The sequence below is a fragment of the Pecten maximus genome, chromosome 2 (genome assembly GCF_902652985.1).
Source record: "Pecten maximus chromosome 2, xPecMax1.1, whole genome shotgun sequence".
NCBI lineage: Eukaryota > Metazoa > Mollusca > Bivalvia > Pectinida > Pectinidae > Pecten > Pecten maximus.
The window spans coordinates 20520693-20544618 of record NC_047016.1 but is presented as its reverse complement, the minus strand read 5'-3'; the positions used below and the strand labels follow the sequence as shown (position 1 = coordinate 20544618).

General features: G+C 37.9%; 1 protein-coding gene across 1 annotated transcript; it reads right to left on the bottom strand.

The window, feature by feature from the left end:
* Positions 1–3298: 3298 nt before the first annotated feature.
* On the bottom strand, positions 3299–22228 carry LOC117321415. The gene is made up of 8 exons (XM_033875842.1): positions 21338–22228; positions 20862–21083; positions 17042–17230; positions 16663–16728; positions 15675–15836; positions 6133–6198; positions 5168–5217; positions 3299–4878 (listed from the first exon to the last, which is right to left on the bottom strand). Exons 1-8 carry the CDS (start codon positions 21396–21398, stop codon positions 4747–4749), a joined length of 948 nt encoding a protein of 315 aa, XP_033731733.1. The 5' UTR covers positions 21399–22228; the 3' UTR covers positions 3299–4746.
* Between the last annotated feature and the right edge of the window lie 1698 nt (positions 22229–23926).

Sequence of the window (23926 nt, the reverse complement as noted above, 5' to 3'; positions counted from 1 at the left end):
TGCATAGCAAACATGGTAGAATGTCAAATATATACGTGTACAAACATTGTTTTACATCGCTACAAGTAAGCTGTTAGTACTCTGTGACCTCCGAATCAGAAAGAAGCTTTCAAAGTCGGTCACTTGGCCACGCCCATACTGACGAAACTTCGATCTACAATGTATGTTGATGAAGCGGTATGTTTGGATTGTTGTGAAAGTCCTGTTACCGAACATTTAACGACATATTTGGATTTAATCTGCAGTATGCATAGCGATATGTATGTTTTGATAAAATCAGTGTAGATGTGTTTCTATAGGCCCAACCGTTATGTGAAATTTTGTGCACTTGTTCATTTCATTTTGGATTTTACTTGGCTACTGTAGATATCTCGTTGCCTACACACGGACGGAATGATGTTTAAACCAATAAATGACGGTAAGAGCAATATTTTCAGTACTATGTTTGTTTAATATATTCAACTAATTCATCATTTTCGATTTCTTCACTTCCATCCAAATCCCATGAGTCATCAATCATAAATGTTGCGGAGACGAACTTGATGCCATATTGTTTTGACTAGAAACGGGGCGTGGCTAAACACGATTGATCATGTTTCTATCGCAGATAAGAACACGGTCCGTAACCAATCAAAACACGCGCAAACGAATCGTGTTAGAATATGCATTATTGATAATTAATTTTCCATTGATTGTACGCAGAATGCGGCTTTCTGATTGGTTGGCGGAGCGGATTCTTACAGAAGTTTGCAAACAGAATTTGTTTCATACCCCGATGAAACTAAAAAAAAATTGACATCAACGCTTATAATTAATTTTTGAAAATGATTTTCTAATTTAAAACATGTTTTATGTACAATTTTACTGGTTTTAAATGGGATTCTTTTTCTCAAATCAATACGCAACGTCAATTGTCGTATTGTGACGTCACATTTTTCGCGCCATTCTCGGAATTTCTTTCATAGAAGAATGAAAAGAATTTTTCGACCAATCACATATAATTAATTTTTCTTTGTTTTCATGGTAAATACTCAAATGTGATTGGTCGAAAAATTCTTTTCATTCTTCTATGACAGAAAAATATTGTCAATCACTATATTCTTGCGCATGTCCATGTTTGGACTAAAATGCCTATTTGTAAACGTTGGATTACAGATGTTACAAATAGCACATACAAGCTATAGTACTTGCTTCTTGGCCCACTTTTGGAACTCAACTGAGAAACGAAATGTATGGGGCGCCGTTTTACTATTTATTAACAAAACTGGATATCTATAATTCGAATTTAGGATATCCATAATTCATTTCTGGATATCCATAATTCGAATTTAGGATATCTTAAAATGTTTTGAATTTAGGATATCCATAATTCGAATTTTGGATATCCTTAATTCATTTTTGGATATCCATAATTCGAATTTAGGATATCCATTATTCATTTTTGGATATCCAAAATTCGAATTATGGATATCCTAAATTCCATGTATTTTTGGATATCCATAATTCGATTTTGTGATATCCAAAAATGCTCAGTGTTATCAAATTGGATTGCTCCCGGCACTACTACCGGTCAAAACCGACCCTTGTTACGAACTTGTAAATACGCGTAATGGACCGGAAACAACGTTTACGAAATAGAATACAGCAGAGGAGTTCCAAAGGACAAACTTCCCCAGACAGTTAGGCCCTTGCATACAACATTTACCAAAAGTTACTACTTAGGGTGTTGCTACTGCTAGCTATAGGTTCGCTGTCGATTTCACTGTCTAATGCTCTTAAAGCACTTGACACCATTCGCTCCATCTTGGATTCGCATTGATTCGTATAGTGAAGTCCGAGGACTTCCGATCCTACGAAAAAACGCGCCCGCGGGAACAGGATGTAGCAGGGAGAAATCATTAGACAGTAAAATATTAACATTTCCCCGATTTATGGATATCCAAAATTCGAATTATGGATATCCTAAATTCAAAGCATTTTAAGATATCAAAAATTCGATTTAATGATATCAAGAAATGATATTTGGATATCCATAAATGAATTTTGGATATCCATAATTCGAATTTATGATATCTTAAAATGCTTTGAATTTAGGATATCCATAATTCGAATTTTGGATATCCATAATTCATTTTTGGATATCCATAATTCGAATTTTGGATATCCAATATTAATTTTGGATATCCAAAATTATTTAATGATATCATAAATTCGAATTTTGGATATCCAAAAATGAATTATGGATATCCAAAATTCGAATTATGGATATCCAGTTTTGTTAATAAATAGTAAAACGACGCCCCATAGAAATGGCTGACAGTATGTCATCTTGAATTCTACCAGTTCGTCGTATCTGTTTCTTCGGAATTACTGGACATTTAAGCATTGAACTGTTACCAAATTGTAGTATACAGTCGATATGAATACAATTTGGGTGACAGATAAATAGAATGTCGCCCGTCAAATTGTTCATAATTACATAATTTCTGATTGTTTAAAATCGAAACCGTTTTTATGCGCAATGATGTACGATTAACATTTAGAAGTGATGCGGCGTTGAACGGGCATTGCACAGGACAGACTCGATTCCTTGGAAACACTTATGTTTCTGGTATTGACTGGATTTACGTTATTTTCAGAAGAATAACAGCTCTTAATTCTTAATGAAAGTTGTCTTGATAGTAGTTGAAAACGATTCCAAGGAGATTTCGTTGGAAACAGATTCCAGTCTAACCGGTCCCATCAGTGTCGCTAACTTAGCAGACGATTTTCAACTTCACAGGGGCTCGATTTTGTAAGGTAGGCCTTTACTATCAGTGAATAATCACAAAACTAAAATCCAGTAGGCATATACATACACAACCGGAAACTATGTCGATACTCCCGATTTTTTTTACAAGATTTTTTTTTTTTATAAATACTTGACTTTTAATGTTGTCGTGTCTTTCATTTCTGAAAATTTGGAAACGAGCCCCTGTGAGTGTGACGACATTGACAATTTGATAATTTCGTATAGATCAAGAATGGCGCTTATAGTAATTTCGTGTTGACTACATTTTTAGTATTATAAAATTATACTCTCATAACTTGTGACATTGCTTTATTTTTTGTTGTGGCTTCTGTTAATAAATGCTAGCATTCGAAAGATCTCTAGGCCGAAAGTAACTGGCGGCCATTGTTAAACCTACAACACCTGGAGCTGTAATATATTCCTCCACTGACCGAATCACTGTAAATTGTAGTATACAGTCTCATGAATACAATTTGGTTTACTAACGACATATAGACAAATGCAACACAGAATGTAAATATATATTCACAATCTTCATCTTGAAGTGTAAATAATCACAAGCATAGACTTTCCCATTTTATGTATATAGGATTCACTTTTGGTAAGTACTTAATTTCAAGAGAACACGTCAATAGAACAGGTATTTAAGAGGAAAGACGAGTAGAAAGACTACAAAATGGTTCTTGTCTCATCAACATCTTTTGTTTTGTTTTCCAAATCGTATTTATTCATTTTTATTTTCATTACAACTCCATGCTAAAAGTTTGAGCATTTTGTACAATGATACAATCATGGGAAAAAACAAACACACATAGAAAATAAACAATATCAAAATAGTACACATAGTAAATAAACAATATCAAAATAGGTAAAATAACGTGTAGAAAATTTCTCTTGGTTAAAAAACATCATTGAAATATACAATGAATAGATAAATGCGAGTTTACATCGCTGAATGCATATATAAATGGGAATTTATATCACTGAATGAATACATATATGGGAAGTCAACATCACAGAAGGAATATACATATCTATAAATGGGAATTTATATCAATGAATGAATACATAAATAGGTAGTCTACATTGCTGAATAAATATATAAATGGGAGTTTACATCGCTGAATAGATAAATGACATATGGAAGTTGACATTACTGAACAGATATAGGGGGTTTACATCAGTGAATAAATGCATAAATGGGAATTTACAACACTGAATAAATAAATGATATATTGGAGTTTACATTACTGAATAGATAAATGACATATGGAAGTTTACATTACTGAATGAATAGATAACTGGGGAATTATATCACTGAATAGTTTTGGCGAGTTTACATCGCCGAATGAATAGATTAAAGAGAATTTACATCGTCGAATGAATAGATTAAAGAGAATTTACATCGCCGAATGAATAGATTAAAGAGAATTTACATCGCCGAATGAATAGATTAAAGAGAATTTACATCGCCGAATGAATAGATTAAAGAGAATTTACATCGCCGAATGAATAGATTTAAGAGAATTTACATCGCCGAATGAATAGATTAAAGAGAATTTACATCGCCGAATGAATAGATCAAAGATGATTTACATCGCCGAATGAATAGGTCAAAGATGATTTACATCTCCGAATGAATATATAAATGGGAGTTTAAATCCCTGAACTGATTGATGATATGTGGAGTGCTACGTAACTGAATGAAGGACGATATTATATAAATAACCTGACTGAAAGAAAAGATCTTATCCGAGATTACACCACTGAAAGTGTTATATTTGGGAGTTTACATGTCTAACGGCATATAGGTCATCCTAGTGATAAATCCATCGGGAATTTAAGGTTGCAATTGTGTATGTTATATCGACCCAGTAACAAAAGTCTAACCTTTCTATAGGCTAAACTTGTAGTACTGTACAAACTCTGTTGTATATACTACCAGTATATTCATGTCATGTATGCTCCACATCTGCATATTCACAGTCACTCTGGGGAATACTTAAAGGTTGGGCGCTGTGTTTAGGTGTGTCACTGAAGTCCACGTCCATATAAAGTAATCCGTCTTTGTTTTCATGTCGCGAAACCTAAATAGAAAATAAAGGAAACTTAATTTATATTCCTATGTTGTCTTACTTATGTTTTATATGTCAATAGTTAAAAAAAAAGATTGCCTATGAAAATAAAAGTACAGACATCCCCATGTACATATTCAACGCCTCAATTTACGTAATTTCCTCCGTGATAAATATACTTAAGTCAAGTTCTCTGAAGAACAAACCTTACTTAAAGTGTTCCCATTGTGTTATTATGACGTGTATCAAACCATATCAACAACTGCATGTATACTTATAAATTGATAAAAATAGAACATGCCTCTTGATTAGGTTTGTTGTCGTCCTCTTGTAGCTTCAGGCGTTTTTCAGCTGTAAAACAATATGTTTTGTATTTTCAGTGGTAATCAGTAACCGAAGACATGTTTAAAACACTTCCTGGGTAATACATCTGTAAATTGCTGGTATGTTCTCATAAGAAAACTATTTTGTCGTTGACAGTATACTGATAGTATTGTAATCTCCTGTGACTCCCTGACATTGATTAGCGCGGTACCAATATGGGGGAAGACTTTGTCGTGGAGGGTCAACAAGCTAGGATTGAGGTGAATAGCAGCTGGGAACAGCCTCTGCTTTTGCTATATACACTTTATGTGCTATTTTAGAGCGATGACAAAGGGAGGGCTTTACTATGTAAAATGTCTGTCATATACACATTTAAGCATACAAATTACTCACGTGACACGACATATATATTTGTGTAAAAGGTGTCATTTAAATTGTCAGTGAAAATGCAAAAAAATTCCTCCTCAGGTATTAGATGTTCAATAAGATTTAAGTTGTAGCATAAAAATATATCGCTGATTCCTCAGAATACTTCTTTTGTGGCGAAATAAACTTTCAGTTTTCAGAAATTTTGTAAAGGTAATATTGTAAATATTCTGAGAAATTTTCATTGTGATTTCACCTTCACTTACTATTGTTTGTGTATAAAAACCATTACAACACAAAACCAAGATCAGCCTTTGATATTAGTTTACTATTTCATTGTATGCCCTTTGAACAACCAGTAAAAGTGAACGCTTTGCTTCAATGCATGATCGAAATATTATTATCCCTAATAGTAATTCTTGAAAACCAATATTCCTATTACGAAAATCGGAAAAGCTAGCTAACATTTGACTTGCTGAGATATGTCTCGTGAGTAACATGAACGCCATGTTAATGTGTACTTAATGAAGTCACGACGATTCCGCTTTATATTACAATGGTGTAAAAACTCCTTACCCGCCGACGGTTTCTGTACCTGGGCATACATTGATCTGGGATCATCAACAACATTATTCTTTGCAGCTGAAAATGAAATAAACGAGACGGTCTGGATTATTACATTACCAACTAATTGGTAATACGAATCTTTGTCTGGTATTAATATTTTGTAATAGAAAATTATTGATCTTATGATATAGTCAAAGTTTGTGAATTTGTAATGTGGTTAGCGTTTAAGTTTTCAATATCCAGCAATGTTCTAGTGTGTGGTTCCAGCATCACTGCCAATTCCTAATGTACGAACCCAGCGATACTGTCATTTTCATGGTCTATTGATTGATTTCAGCACCACTGTCATTTTATATTGTACGAACTTAGCACCAGTCATTTTCATTATCTATTGTGTGATATCATCGCCACATTTCATTTTCTATTGTATGGATCAAACACGACTGTCAATTTCTATTGTAACCAGCGCCACTGTCAAATTATATTGTTCGTAGAGGATTATCGCCCTTTGACTGTATTGTCTTATTTTCCGGATCGCACTAGCGTGCCGGTTTCGGTTATTATGAGGATGAAGATACCATCCGCCCTACTGAAACATATGACATGTGTTAGATCTGTAATACACAGATTAGATGTATGGACTGATAGGTACGTTATTAGGTTGATCTGTTTCATTCTGTTTAATGTTCCCCATTCCTTTGTGTTAACGATGTGCACATCTATTGTTTGAACTTATGTAATTGATTGTAACATTGTTTATTTACAGATGACTGTGGTCATTGTCTTACGGTGAATAAACTCGACTGTTAACGACAAATATGACTGGTACTTATTTATGACCACAGTCAAGAGTTCTACAGAACCATGCCATCTGTAAAGTGTCCAATACAGAATTGCACATATTAGACGGGCGATTACGACGCCGCCATTGTCGCTGCCCTCATTACGGCACACAGTGCGGTCCATGCGAGAATCCCCTAGCCAGCAGCAAAAGTGGAGAAAGTTCGAAGGCCAACCATATCTTCGGCAGGAACACACGAGGAATGGGCCTACTTCAATTCTCGCTGGGATGAATATGTCGCGGCGACAAAGATTACGGGCCGAGACTTAGTTATTCAGCTCCTTGAATGTTGAATGAGGCTCTCAGAAAGGACCTAACTCGTTCTACATCAGACAGACTAACAGAGAAAGCACCTGCTGATGTACTCGAAGCTATCAAAAAGCTAGCAGTTCGACGAGAAAATAACATGGTTGCAAGGATTGCCCTACACAACATGAGGCAGGATAGAGACGAACCAATTCGCAACTTTAGTGCCCGTCTCCGTGGACAAGCGGGTGTCTGTAATTTTGTAATAAAATGTAAAAATTGCCAACATGATGCTCATTATACAGACGTCATCGTACGTGACGTTTTGGCCAGAGGTCTTGCTGATCCTGATATACAGTTAGACTTGCTCGGTGATAAAAACCAAGACATGTCACTGGAGGAGGTAATTCAGTTTATTGAGGCCAAGGAGGCTGGCAAACGCTCCGCGTCACGGTTATTAGATACACAAGCTCATACAAGCAGGTGAGACGTTTGTCAAACAAACATGATAAGTGCTCATATTGTGGTAAGACAGGTCACGGTGTTCGAGCCCCCGCACGTGAACGTAAGACTATCTGTACTGCATATGGCCACCGGTGCACCCAATGCAATAAGGAACACCACCTGGAGTCCGTATGTCGCTCTAAAATAAAAGTAAATACACCCAACCAGAACGAATCTGCATCAAACGCCTGTTGTTCAGATGACAAACTGTTTCAGAGCTTATGTGTAATCTCTGAGACGATAAATGGTAATCGTCGGATTAGTATCGGTCTCGATCATCACCTATATGACAACCTCTCTGATAGATGGGTGAGAGGATGCTCAAAATCACAGCCCTACATCAACCTTTCCATCAGGGTTGTCGCAGACGACTACGATTCCTTAGGATTCCATTTGAAACACAACTCGAGGGCTACAGGTATTTCTGCTATGGCCGATGCCGGATGTCAAAGCTGTCTAGCTGGAATGAAGGTGATACACCGCCTTGGACTTACAAAAACGGATCTCATACCAGTCACTATGAAGATGCATGCAGCCAACAACAAGGGCATCAAGATCATTGGAGCTACAGTTCTACGGATCGCGGGAACGAATACACAAGGGAGGTGTATAAAGACACGACAAATGACCTACGTCACTGATGAATCTGACAAATTCTTCCTGAGCAGGGAGGCTTGTACCTCCCTTGGTATTATCTCAACCACATTCCCCTCGTTGGGTGAACATCACCATATCAGCGTCCTTGGCAAGACTGAAAAGACTGGCCCCGTGCCTAAACCTGAGACTGAAACGTGTCAGTGCCCTCAACGAGAGCTACCGCCACCACCACCCGATCATCTACCCTTTCCCCTAGAGGATGATTGTTGTCAGAAGTTGAAGGACTTTTTGTTGGACTACTACCAGAGCAGCACATTCAATACATGTGACCACCAGCCCCTTCCATTAATGTCAGGCCCCCCACTGAGACTTCTCGTGGATGCTGAAGCAGAGCCGGTTGCACATCACACCCCAGTTCCAGTTCCTCTACATTGGCGGGAAGAAGTGAAGGCTGCCTTAGATCAAGACGTACGCCTAGGCGTACTTGAGCCGGTCCCGATCGGTGAACCTGTAACCTGGTGTCATAGGATGGTCATCTGCGCCAAAAAGAACGGATCTCCTCAACGTACTGTTGATTCCCAAGCTCTCAACGCTCACGCCACACGTGAAACGCACCACACACCATCTCCGTTTCACCTGGCTAGGATGGTGCCACACGGGGTAAAGAAAACAGTCTTGGATGCATGGAACGGCTACCACAGCGTCTCCCTCCAACCCGATGACCGACACCTTTCCACGTTCATTACACCATGGGGTAGATATAGATATAAAACTGCTCCACAGGGTTACATTGCCTCCGGGGATGGTTACACCAGACGCTATGAAGCAATCGTGGCTGATATCCAGAACAAGACCAAATGCGTTGATGACGTTCTCCTTTGGGCTGACACAATAGAGAAGTGCTTCTTCCAGACAGTGGAATGGCTAGATCGCTGTGGCAAAAAAGGCATCACCCTCAACCCAGAGAAATTTGTCTTTGGCCAGGACTGCGTGGAGTTTGCCGGTTTTGAGATCACCTCCGACAGCGTCCGTCCTTGCTCCAAGTACTTAGAAGCCATTCAGCATTTTCCGACCCCATGCAACATTACAGATATTAGATCCTGGTTTGGCCTTGTAAACCAAGTCTCGTATGCATTCAGCATGGCAGAACAAAAGCTCCCATTTCGTAAACTCCTTCAACATGGAACACCTTTCCAATGGACCGATGAGCTTGAGGGGTTATTCCAGACCTCAAAGACCAAAATCATCCAAGATATTGAAAACGGGGTTCGTATATTTGACTGCAAGAAACCAACATGTCTGGCTACGGATTGGTCGAAATCTGGAATTGGCTTCTGGCTTTTTCAGAAGCATTGCAGCTGCCCAGGCTCCAAGCCATTCTGCTGCAAAACTGGATGGAAAGTGACATTGGTCGGAAGCAGGTTCACACATTCTGCTGAATCCCGATATGCTCCTATCGAAGGGGAAGCACTGGCAGTCGCGGATGCACTGGACAAGGCGCGTTACTTTGTTCTTGGCTGTGAGAACCTCGTCGTTGCGGTCGATCATAAACCCCTACTTCGTGTCCTTGGCAATCGCTCATTAGAGGACATCCCAAACTGTAGACTAAGAAACCTGAAGGAAAAAACGTTACGTTACAGATTCCGCGTTGTACACATACCTGGTGCAAAACACTGCGCTGCAGATTGCCTATCTAGACATCCTTGTGGTGAACCGGACTTACTATCCCTACCGGATGATAACCGATCCTCATCTACTGGCCTTAGTGTGATCCGGACATTCGAGTCTCCTGATGACTTCGAAGATACCCTAGTCGCTACAGCAGATTCCACCCTCTCCTCACTTGGCACACAGGCAGTCACATTGGATAGAGTTCGGATGGCCACAGCCAGTGATGAATCTATGACCAAGCTATTGAGTTTGATAGAAAATGGTCTCCCAGAATCCCGCCATTCCTTTCCACCAAACCTGCGCACCTTTCACCAGTTTCAGTCAGATCTCCACTCGCTTGATGGTGTGATCCTCTACAAGTACCGTGTCGTGGTTCCACAATCACTCCGGCACGAGGTACTTTCCACCCTTCGCTCTGCTCACCAGGGAGTGTCTTAAATGATTGCAAGGGCTGAAAGCTCAGTCTTCTGGCCGGGCATTACACGTGCAATCAACACGGTGAGACTTTAATGTATCACTGCAATCGCATTGCCCCTTCGAATCCAAGTGCTCCTCCATATCCATTGATGTCAGCTGACTATCCCTTTCAGTGCATATGCGCAGATTATTTCACACACAGAGGTGTGAATTACCTTGTCATCATTGACCGCTACTCCAACTGGCCAATAGTTGAAAGAGCTTCTGGAGGTGCGGCTGGACTAATCGCATGTCTTAGAAGGACATTTGCAACCTACGGCATACCAGATGAACTAGCATCTGACGGCGGCCCTGAATTTACTGCAACCCGCGACTAGACAATACTTCAAAGATTGGGGTGTCCACCACCGATTATCTGCGGTTGCCTTCCCACACAGCAACTGTCGTGCAGAGGTTGGAGTGAAAACAGTGAAACGCCTGATCGCTGACAGCACCTCGCCCAACGGTGACCTAGACACCGATATGTTTCAACGCGCTATCTTACAGTACAGGAATACACCAGACTGCGACCATAAACTCTCCCCAGCAATGTGCATATTTGGCCATCAGATAAGGGATTTCATCCCGATCCCACCAGGACGATATCGCCCTCATCAGACCTGGCAGGAAACTTCGGTCGCGCGAGAGGAAGCCCTTCGTAACCGCCATATGAGAGAAGCAGAGAAATGGTCAGAACACACGAGACGCCTGCCACCCCTCGTGATTGGTGATCACGTAAGGCTACAAAACTAAGCAGGCCCTTACCCGAAGAAATGGGATAAGACTGGCAAAGTTGTTGAGGTTCGCCAGTTTGATCAATATATCATCCGGGTTGATGGTTCTGGAAGGATGACATTACGGAACAGAAAATTCTTAAGGAAGTTCACGCCTGTGCAAACGCTCCCAGCCACCCGAACCATCTCATCGGACCTCCCATTGGTCCATGAAACACCACCGTCAGCTCCCCCAACCGTTTCGGACCCTTTTCCATCTGCGGACCCCCCAACCTCGGCAGTCTCTCCAAGCAATTTGGATGCACCACCGGATATAAGTGATATTCCTCATGAGGATACACCCAGCAATGGCCATGACGCCTCTAGACAACGTGATGACAATATTAAACTGTGTCCTAATCCTGAACCAGATTCAGCAGTGACTGTCAAACCATTACGACGTTCCACGCGTCACGTTTACCCACCCAAGTGGCATTCTGATTATGACCTTAAGTAATAATTACAAGGCAAAGAATGCCTGTTAATTTTTCAGTCTTTGTTTACCTTTTCACTCAGTGTTCTTTTCCTCAAAGACTTGGGGGGAGATAGAGGATTATCGCCCTTTGACTGTATTGTCTTATTTTCCGGATCGCACTAGCGTGCCGGTTTCGGTTATTATGAGGATGAAGATAACATCCGCCCTATTGAAACATATGACATGTGCTAGATCTGTAATACACAGATTAGATGTATGGACTGATAGGTACGTTATCATGTTGATCTGTTTCATTCTGTTTAATGTTCCCCATTCCTTTGTGTTAACGATGTGCACATCTATTGTTTGAACTTATGTAATTGATTGTAACATTGTTTATTTACAGATGACTGTGGTCATTGTCTTACGGTGAATAAACTCAACTGTTAACGACAAATATGACTGGTACTTATTTAGTTCGAACCTAGCACTAACGTTATTTTCTAGTGTATGAATCCAGCTCCATTGTCAATCTTTATTGTTTTATTGTATGAACCCAGTGCCAATGTCATTTTCTATGGTGTGATTCCAGCACCACTGTCAATTTACATTCGTCGAACCCAGCACCACTGTCAATTTACATTCATCGAACCCAGTACCACTGTCAATTCCCGCTATTGTATGGATCTAGTACCACTGTCAAGTTCGTGATTTAAAAAAGTTTTTTGAGTGGAGATATTATAATTCATATTCTTTAAAATATTATAATATATACGGGAGGTCATTTTACGAGACGTTGTCCGTAGTTATTCAGGAGATAATAAGACAATAGAGAATTGTAGCTAAAATGTATACTGACAATATAATTAAGGACGTTTTATAATTTGTAATACCTTGTACAGTCCCTTTGACTCTTTATTTGACATTAAATATGCTAAAACTTAATATCGGTCAAATTCAAGAAACACCATATCCTCAACTCGAGGATCGGAGTGACCAACAGTAAACATACAAACATAATAATCAACAATGACGGCATTGTCTGCATGATACGGATCCGAATATCTCAAACATTAACAATTATTATTATTTGTGCCGATAATCAGATTGGTGTGCGGAAGGACAAGTTAAGAGTCCATTATCATCCTCAACCGGGACTTCAATATCAAGTGTGTGGCGCTGTTCACGTGTGTGGACCTCTCAGATATTGTTACCGCTTCCTTATCCCATCTATAATACAGGAAAGTCTTATTTTCCAGGAAAAACTACATCGTATATCGGATAATTACGTATGGAGTTTATCTACGGTATATATAACAGACAGTAAGAATGGAGTTTATCTACAGAATATATCAGACAGTTACGTATGGAGTTTATATACTGTATATATCAGACAGTTACTTATGGAGTTTATCTACAGAATATATCAGACAGTTACATATGGAGTTTATCTACGGTATATATCAGACAGTTACGTATGGAGTTTATCTACAGAATATATCAGACAGTTACGTATGGAGTTTATCTACATAATATATTAGACAGTTACGTATGGAGTTTATCTACGGTATATATCAGACAGTTACGTATGGAGTTTATATACGGTATATATCAGACAGTTACGTATGGAGTTTATCTACAGAATATATTAGACAGTTACGTATGGAGTTTATCTACAGAATATATCAGACAGCTACGTATGGAGTTTATCTACAGAATATATCAGACAGTTACGTATGGAATTTTATCTACAGAATATATCAGACAGTTACGTATGGAGTTTATCTACAGAATATATCAGACAGTTACGTATGGAGTTTATCTACTGTATATATCAGACAGTTACGTATGGAGTTTATCTACAGAATATATCAGACAGTTACGTATGGAGTTTATCTACAGAATATATCAGACAGTTACGTATGGAGTTTATCTACAGAATATATCAGACAGTTACTTATGGAGTTTATCTACAGAATATATCAGACAGTTACTTATGGAGTTTATCTACAGAATATATCAGACAGTTACGTATGGAGTTTATCTACAGAATATATCAGACAGTTACTTATGGAGTTTATCTACAGAATATATCAGACAGTTACGTATGGAGTTTATCTACAGAATATATCAGACAGTTACGTATGGAGTTTATCTACGGTATATATCAGACAGTTACGTATGGAGTTTATCTACAGAATACATCAGACAGTTACGTATGGAGTTTATCTAAAGACTATATCAGACAGTTACGTATGGAGTTTATCTACAGAATATATCAGACAGTTACGTATGGAGTTTATCTACAGAATATATCAGACAGTTACGTATGGAGTTTATCTACAGAATATATCAGACAGTTACGTATGGAGTTTATCTACGGTATATATCAGACAGTTACGTATGGAGTTTATCTACAGAATACATCAGACAGTTACGTATGGAGTTTATCTACAGAATATATCAGACAGTTACGTATGGAGTTTATCTACTGTATATCAGACAGTTACGTATGGATTATATCTACAGAATATATCAGACAGTTACGTATGGAGTGTATCTACAGAATATATCAGACAGTTACGTATGGAGTTTATCTACAGAATATATCAGACAGTTACGTATGGAGTTTATCTACAGAATATATCAGACAGTTACGTATGGAGTTTATCTACAGAATACATCAGACAGTTACGTATGGAGTTTATCTACGGTATATATCAGACAGTTACGTATGGAGTTTATCTACAGAATATATCAGACAGTTACGTATGGAGTTTATCTACAGAATACATCAGACAGTTACGTATGGAGTTTATCTACGGTATACATCAGACAGTTACGTATGGAGTTTATCTACAGAATATATTAGACAGTTACGTATGGAGTTTATCTACATAATATATCAGACAGTTACTTATGGAGTTTATCTACTGTATATATCAGACAGTTACTTATGGAGTTTATCTACAGAATATATCAGACAGTTACGTATGGAGTTTATCTACTGTATATATCAGACAGTTACGTATGGAGTTTATCTACAGAATATATCAGACAGTTACTTATGGAGTTTATCTACGGTATATATCAGACAGTTACGTATGGAGTTTATCTACTGTATATATCAGACAGTTACGTATGGAGTTTATCTACAGAATATATCAGACAGTTACGTATGGAGTTTATCTACAGAATACATCAGACAGTTACGTATGGAGTTTATCTAAGGTATATATCAGACAGTTACGTATGGAGTTTATCTAAGGTATATATCAGACAGTTACGTATGGAGTTTATCTACGGTATATATCAGACAGTTACGTATGGAGTTTATCTACAGAACATATCAGACAGTTACGTATGGAGTTTATCTACAGAATATATCAGACAGTTACGTATGGAGTTTATCTACGGTATATATCAGACAGTTACTTATAGAGTTTATCTACGGTATATATCAGACAGTTACGTATGGAGTTTATCTACAGAATATATTAGACAGTTACGTATGGAGTTTATCTACGGTATATATCAGACAGTTACGTATGGAGTTTATCTACTGTATATATCAGACAGTTACGTATGGAGTTTATCTACAGAATATATTAGACAGTTACGTATGGAGTTTATCTACAGAATATATCAGACAGTTACGTATGGAGTTTATCTACAGAATATATCAGACAGTTACGTATGGAGTTTATCTACAGAATATATCAGACAGTTACGTATGGAGTTTATCTACAGAATATATCAGACAGTTACGTATGGAGTTTATCTACTGTATATATTAGACAGTTACGTATGGAGTTTATCTACATAATATATCAGACAGTTACGTATGGAGTTTATCTACAGAATATATCAGACAGTTACGTATGGAGTTTATCTAAGGTATATATCAGACAGTTACGTATGGAGTTTATCTACAGAATATATTAGACAGTTACTTATGGAGTTCATTATATAAAGTACATGCATGTATAAGACAGGCAAGCTTATTGTGTTTATATAATTTTTATCAAGTATTTCAGGATTGTCTTACTCTTTGTCGGTTTCTGCACGACTGCATACATATCTCCTACAACAGGACGATCTTCTGGGTCCTGTGGATGTACCATCGCTGTATTCATGTCACTTTGTAGGTGGCTGACCGCGCCTATTTCGGCGTAGTTTCCATCTTCATTTTCATGTTCGTCCAAATTAACTGCCACCAATAAAAATCATCAGATGCAAAAATATTTTCTCATTTCTAGTGGTTTTTGATTGTTTAAGACATGGGGAAATCTTGTTTAAGGATTGTGAACTTTTATCTTTTGGTATTATACATCACATATCCTGATTTTTCTCCTGTTTACTTTATAGTAAAATCACTTTTGTGGAGTTTGTTATTGCTCAGCTTCCGGATGACACTACTACAGAGTCTGTTTATTGTTCGGACATATTCGTCCTGTTTATACATACCATACCTTGTGATGGTTAATGTTTCAAGTTTCAAATTTTATTCATGATTTGAGATCATTGGCCCAGTTGTAACAAACCAAGAATACAATAGAGATACAATACAACAATATATAGAGGATATCTAACAGTGTCTTCAGTAATACCCAATATATTTCACGAGTGGGGTTAATATTTTGATATTTTTCACGAGTGCGCAGCACGAGTGAAAAATATCAAAATATTAGCCACACGAGTGAAATATATTTGGTATTACTGAAAACACCGTTAGATATTCTGTTTATTACATTTTTTATCAACGAAAAACCTACCCCGTATATGCTAACTAGGCCTACAGTTCCCTAAAAAAAGTAGTTCCCCCTGTCCAGGTGCTGACATATATGTCGGGCTTTCTGATTGGTCAATTATTTTGGTATTTTTTAATCATTAATTTGATTGGTCAAATCAGCAAAAGTGATATTTTTCACTAGTAGTGATGAAAAATATCACTTTTATAGAATAAATAATTTTTGATATTTCACTGGTAAAAATGTAATAAACAATGTTATCAATACACGTGTAAGAATACCAACCTCTGTGTTCAATGTCCTCTCGTCTCAGCGTCCTTTCCCTGTTCACCAACGGGACTACCTCTTTTCCTGTGGGCATTAGCAAATGACGACTGGTTTGATGTAATGACAGTAGGAATGAAGGACTTTAAATATTCAACTTATCAGATATACACATTATGATGCTCAATGCAACTTTAAAAATGCTTGTGTCATTTTGCTATTTAAGTTTTTTTACATTTACGATATATGTTTTGGAATGTTTACCCAAGTACAGGTATGTGTTGTTACTTTGAATGCGAATTGTAAATAATGTAGTTTTAATTCCCACATCAACATAGACAATTCTCGAGTCACCATCACATGAACTCAACATGCCCATTTATGATATATTTATACAAACTGTGATGTGTCCGACGTCTTTTGACTACAAACACTACAAGTACGCCAACCAAAATCGCCAGCACCACGACTGAACAGACTACAGATATCGTCACTAAGGATGTAGGGGTCTCCTCTACCTCTCCACTATCTACAGGTGTCTGTGTCAGAGGCTCTGAGGTTGTTAGCCGAGTCGTCGTGGTAGTTGTCACTTAACGAAAAATTTGTATACAACAATCAATTTTATGATCATTACTTGCATGTTTCCAAGCATGAAACAATATTGTCGTCAGACAACCAAAGCCGAAAACGATACAACCCATAGTCCATAGATTATAGCATAATACAATGTGTGATTGTTGAGTACAAATACTGGAAAAAATAAATCAATAACCGTTGGTTAACGATAACCTTCCTACGCTTATAATTTAAACAACAAGTGGAATGGATAGTAAACAACAACAAGGGGTATGGATAGTAGACAATAACAAGAGGTATGGATAGTAAACAACAACAAAAAGTATGGATAGTAAACAACAATAGGTATGGATAGTCAACAACAACAAAAAGTATGGATAGTAAACAACAAGGGGTATAGATAGTAAACAATAACAAGGGGAATGGATAGTAAACAACAACAACAACGGGAATGGATAGTAAACAACAACAACGGGAATGGATAGTAAACAACAACAAACAACAACAAGAGGTATGGATAGTAAAAACAACAAGGGGTATAGATAGTAAACAACAACAAGGGGTATGGATAGTAGACAATAACAAGAGGTATGGATAGTAAACAACAACAAAAGGTATGGATAGTAAACAATAACAAGGAGTATAGATAGTAAACAATAACAAGGGGAATGAATAGTAAACAACAACAAACAACAAGGGGAATGGATATGAAAACATTAACAAGGGGTATGGATAGTATAGTAAACAAAAACAAGGGGTATGGATAGTAAACAACAACAAGGAAAATGGATAGTTAACAACAACAAACAACAAGGGGAATGGATATGAAAACATTAACAAGGGGTATGGATAGTATAGTAAACAAAAACAAGGGATATGGATAGTAAACAACAACAAGAGGTATGGATAGTAGACAATAACAAGGCTTATGGATAGTAAACAAAAACAAGGTGTATGGATAGTAAACAATAACAAGGGGTATGGATAGTAAACAACAACAAGGGGAATCAATAGTAAACAACAATAAACAACAATAGGTATGGAGAGTAAACAACAACAAGGGGTATGGATAGTAAACAACAACAAGAGGTATGGATAGTAAACAACAACAAGGGGAATGGATAGTAAACAATAACAAGGGGTATGGATAGTAAACAACAACAAGGGGTATGGATAGTAAACAACAACAAAAGGTATGGATAGTAAACAATAACTAGGGGAATGGATAGTAAACAACAACAAGGGGTATGGATAGTAAACAATAACAAGGGGTATGGATAGTAAACAACAACAAAAGGTATGGAGAGTAAACAATAACAAGGGGTATGGATAGTAAACAACAACAAAAGGTATGGATAGTAAACAATAACAAGGGGAATGGATAGTAAACAACAACAAGGGGTATGGAGAGTAAACAATAACAAGGGGTATGGATAGTAAACAACAACAAGGGGAATCAATAGTAAACAACAATAAACAACAATAGGTATGGAGAGTAAACAACAACGAGGGGTATGGATAGTAAACAACAACAAGAGGTATGGATAGTAAACAACAACAAGGGGAATGGATAGTAAACAATAACAAGGGGTATGGATAGTAAACAACAACAAGGGGTATGGATAGTAAACAACAACAAAATGTATGGATAGTAAACAATAACAAGGGGAATGGATAGTAAACAACAAAAAGGGGTATGGATAGTAAACAATAACAAGGGGTATGGATAGTAAACAACAACAAAAGGTATGGATAGTAAACAATAACAAGGGGTATGGATAGTAAACAACAACAAAAGGTATGGATAGTAAACAATAACAAGGGGAATGGATAGTAAACAACAACAAGGGGTATGGAGAGTAAACAACAACAAGGGGTATGGATAGTAAACAAATATAAGGGGTATGGATAGTAAACAACAACAAGTGGTATGGATAGTAAACAATAACAAGGTGTATGGATAGTAAACAACAACAAGAGGTATGGATAGTAAACAATAACAAGGGGTATGGATAGTAAACAACAACAAGGGGTATGGATAGTAAACAACAACAAGGGGTATGGATAGTAAACAATAACAAGGGGTATGGATAGTAAACAACAACAAGGGGAATCACTAGTAAACAACAATAAACAACAATAGGTATGGATAGTAAACAACAACAATAGGTGTGGATAGTAAACAAAACAAGGGGAATCAATAGTAAACAACAATAAACAACAATAGGTATGGATAGTAAACAACAACATGGCGTATGGATAGTAAACAAGAATAAGGGGTATGGATAGTAAACAACAATAAGGGGTATGGATAGTAAACAACAACAAAGATATGGATAGTAAAAAATAACAAGAGAAATAAACAGGAAACAACAACAAATTGAAATAGAGAACTAAAACGAGGAACAAGAGGTTACACATAGAATAATACGAGGAACAAGAGGTAACACGTAGGGTATAACGAGGAACAGGAGGTCACAGGTAGGGTATAACGAGGAACAAGAGGTCACACGTAGGGTATAACGAGGAACAGGAGGTCACACGCAGGGTATAACGAGGAACAAGAGGTAACACGTAGGGTATAACGAGGAACAAGAGGTCACACGTAGGGTATAACGAGGAACAAGAGGTCACACGTAGGGTATAACGAGGAACAAGAGGTCACACTTAGGGTATAACGAGGAACAAGATGTAACACGTAGGGTATAACGAGGAACAAGGGCTAACACGTAGGGTATAACGATGAACAAGGGCTAACACGTAAGGTATAACGAGGGACAAGAGGTAACACGTAGGGTATAACGAGGAACAATGGGTAACACGTAGGGTATAACGAGGAACAATGGGTAACACGTAGGGTATAACGAGGAACAAGGGCTAACACGTAAGGTATAACGAGGGACAAGAGGTAACACGTAGGGTATAACGAGGAACAATGGGTAACACGTAGGGTATAACGAGGAACAAGAGGTAACACGTAGGGTATAACGAGGAACAAGAGGTAACACGTAGGGTATAACGAGAAACAAGAGGTAACACGTAGGGTATAACGAGGAACAAGAGGTAACACGTAGGGTATAACGAGGAACAGGAGGTCACACGTAGGGTATACCGAGGAACAAGAGGTAACACGTAGGGTATAACGAGGGACAAGAGGTAACACGTAGGGTATAACGAGGAACAATGGGTAACACGTAGGGTATAACGAGGAACAAGAGGTAACACGTAGGGTATAACGATGAACAAGATGTAACACGTAGGGTATAACGAGAAACAAGAGGTAACACGTAGGGTATAACGAGGAACAGGAGGTAACACGTAGGGTATAACGAGGAACAGGAGGTAACACGTAGGGTATAACGAGGAACAAGAGGTAACACGTAGGGTATAACGAGGAACAAGAGGTAACACGTAGGGTATAACGAGGAACAAGAGGTAACACGTAGGGTATAACGAGGAACAAGAGGTAACACGTTGGGTATAACGAGGAACAAGAGGTAACACGTAGGGTATAACGAGGGACAAGGGGTAACACGTAGGGTATAACGAGGAACAAGGGGTAACACGTAGGGTATAACGAGGAACAAGATAGTGTATCCATTACGCCACTGTTATTTTTTTTTTTTTTAGAAAATATGTCCTACCTTGAATGACGGTGATATCATTGACAGTATCACAACTTGTACTCCTACATATAACATGCGGATGAGAACCCTGCTGTACCAGCATAGGCGAGGACTTAAGCGCAATATCACCAACGGAATCTATTCGAAGCCAGGTATCGCCACAGTTTAGTCCTAGTGTAGTCCATGTGATATATAATCCAGTGTTGTTCTCTATTAGATGTACATCGTAAGCACATGGCTCTGGATTGAAATAAAATAACAACATTAAACTACCTACAGGGTTGAAGAGACTTGAAGACTGCATCTCATCATTTCATTCAAATAGGTAAATAAATCATATTACATGAAATCTGATGCGAGGAATCGAGTTACACGGTCAATGTGAAAGAGTAAAAAGCCTTTATTATCGGGACATGTAGGTTGTATAATAGTGTAGTATTATAAAAAGAAGATACTGGAAACGTTGGTTTAATAACTTGGGAGCGTATACATACCTCCTGATGAAGGCTGGATCCACCAAAGCCATATACAACACATCACTGCAAACCCGAACATTTTAGTCACTGGAAATATATTTTCTTGTTTTATAATACTTTGGTTAGGAACTTTGAACTCGCTGGAATATATGGCGGATTACACTGACGATCCTAATACTGTAGTCACTGAGAAGTCAGTTCGTGTGATTACACTGACGATCAGACTATTGTAGTCACTGAGAAGTCAGTCTGTGTGTGATTACACTGACGATCCGAATATTGTAGTCACTGAGAAATCAGTTCGTGTGATTACACTGACGATCTGAATATTGTAGTCACTGAGAAGTCAGTCTGTGTGTGATTACACTGACGATCCGAATATTGTAGTCACTGAGAAGTCAGTCTGTGTGTGATTACACTGACGATCCGAATATTGTAGTCACTGAGAAATCAGTTCGTGTGATTACACTGACGATCCGAATATTGTAGTCACTGAGAAGTCAGTCTGTGTGTGGTTACACTGACGATCCGACTATTGTAGTCACTGAGAAGTCAGTCTGTGTGTGGTTACACTGACGATCCGAATATTGTAGTCACTGAGAAGTCAGTCTGTGTGTGGTTACACTGACGATCAGACTATTTTATTCACTGAGAGGTCAGTTTGTGTGTGATTACACTGACGATCCGAATATTGTAGTCGCGGAGAAGACACTGTATATATATATGTGTAGATGTGTTTCAAGTGCATATTCTTCCGGTTGGCCTTTTAATCGGTGACACATATGCATCCAATTGTACCCACCAGGATGCGCGAGCTTTGTAGTAATTAACAGTGACGTCCCATAGTTAATAGATGTTCCAGGATGATGAGACACAACAATAGAACACGATGTACATATGTCTATTGTGTCAATAAGAAAACGAGCACCTTGTAGGTGTAGTGAATATAAGTTTTGGGGCGGAAGCTTCTGACGTATGGTTAACATAGGGCTATCAACACCACTCAGGTGTAAGTAACAATAGTCTAGGTGTGTCAAATACCTTCACGCAATTTATTAAATTCCCTCTCCATTGTAAACAAACAACCCTTAACTAATATGTTACTTCAGTAGGAAACCAAAGCTGAAAGTCAATGAAGTTCATTAACACAACCGCATGAGGGAATACATGGATAATAACGTATTAGGGAATACGAAATGTTTATACATAAAGTATATATAGAAACGCACCACTCTTCTGTATTAGAAACACACGTTATCGTGCTTAAATTGTAACTCTGAGAATAAATGACAATCAATTAGGTAAATACTTAACTAGGTTCTGCTGAGATCTTAAGCAGAGGGGACAATATTATAAAGACCTGATAAACGCAGTTATAGTTGGTTTAGAATATCAAACCCTACTCATACTGTATCAACAAGTTGAAACACTTGAAGATCTACGATGCATTGACTGTGGAACGGAAGTAGTCTTGATTGGTCAACAATTACAGTTAAAAATGTAGTTTTGTTTATAGGGTTGTCGACCAATCAGATTGCCCCCATGCATACCCCTCTAAATATACAGACTACTTCCGTTCAACGGTCATGTATCGACGGCTATCACGACCGCTTTTGATCCATCTTATCGTCTTAACACCAGTATCATACGACAAAGGAACAAAATTCATTGATATTTAAGGATTCTAAACCAAAGTACACAAAAAATGTACGTTACTGAAGTTTACTTGTATTTGATATTTTAATCGGATTGAACTTAAATTCTAAGTGAATCGAAGCTCACCTCCACTTCCGGTGTCACACCTTATTGATTTCTATTATAGTGATCAGAATCAGATACCTGTAACAGCAGTAGAGTACATTAACGTTAGAATACGGTGTTTCCGCCATTCAGCTTTATATTCCAGACTGATACTGAGTTTCTACAATGAATTAGCATACAAACGAGGGTATAATTATATTCTACTGCTAGCTGTAACGAATGCATTCAATGATGGTCCAAACAGTGCGTTTGAGAATGGTATGTTGATCAGATTGACCCATCGAGATTTTTACAGGACTGTTGGCCGTATCAGAAATTATTGCATGATGGGAAACTAGTTACATGTAGTTATTACATTCTTATAACGACACTTCAAACATAAGTCATTAGGGCATATGAGGAGAGATACTAGCCGTTCTTTAAATGTCATAAGAGGTTTTAGGGCACCGCTTCCTAAGAAACAGAATCAAGGTAAGGCTTTAATTGCAGAATATACCTTGTCGTTCACTTAGAATATAATCAGCAGGGCATTTTACAACTAAGTTTTACGATAAGCGTAATGATTTCAATTTCCTAGCTGTTAATTTCCATTTCTAGTTAGTTACATCCGAACGTTATTTTCATGTCTCATCGCCACAATTTCCGTGACAGACATTGGAAAAAGTAATGAAAAAACGAATACGAGATGCGGGTTAAAATTCAAGGAAAAGTTCATGATGCCATTTGAGAAATATTTTTAACTGGGGTTCGTTTTGAGGATAGGACTAACCCGGGTTTTACAAAGATTTGAATGACGTACGTCGTCGATACAGTACCTCTATAGAGTACTAGTCTTACTGCCAAATC

Excerpts from the sequence above, each read along its gene's own strand:
- LOC117321415 (XM_033875842.1), bottom strand. The coding sequence starts at position 21,398 with ATGTTCGGGTTTGCAGTGATGTGTTGTATATGGCTTTGGTGGATCCAG. Across the intron at positions 17,231-20,861 it reads TGATATCACCGTCATTCAAG|TGACAACTACCACGACGACT; the intron begins GTAGGACATATT and ends TTTTTCGTTAAG. Across the intron at positions 16,729-17,041 it reads AAGACGTCGGACACATCACA|GAAAAGAGGTAGTCCCGTTG; the intron begins GTTTGTATAAAT and ends TAATGCCCACAG.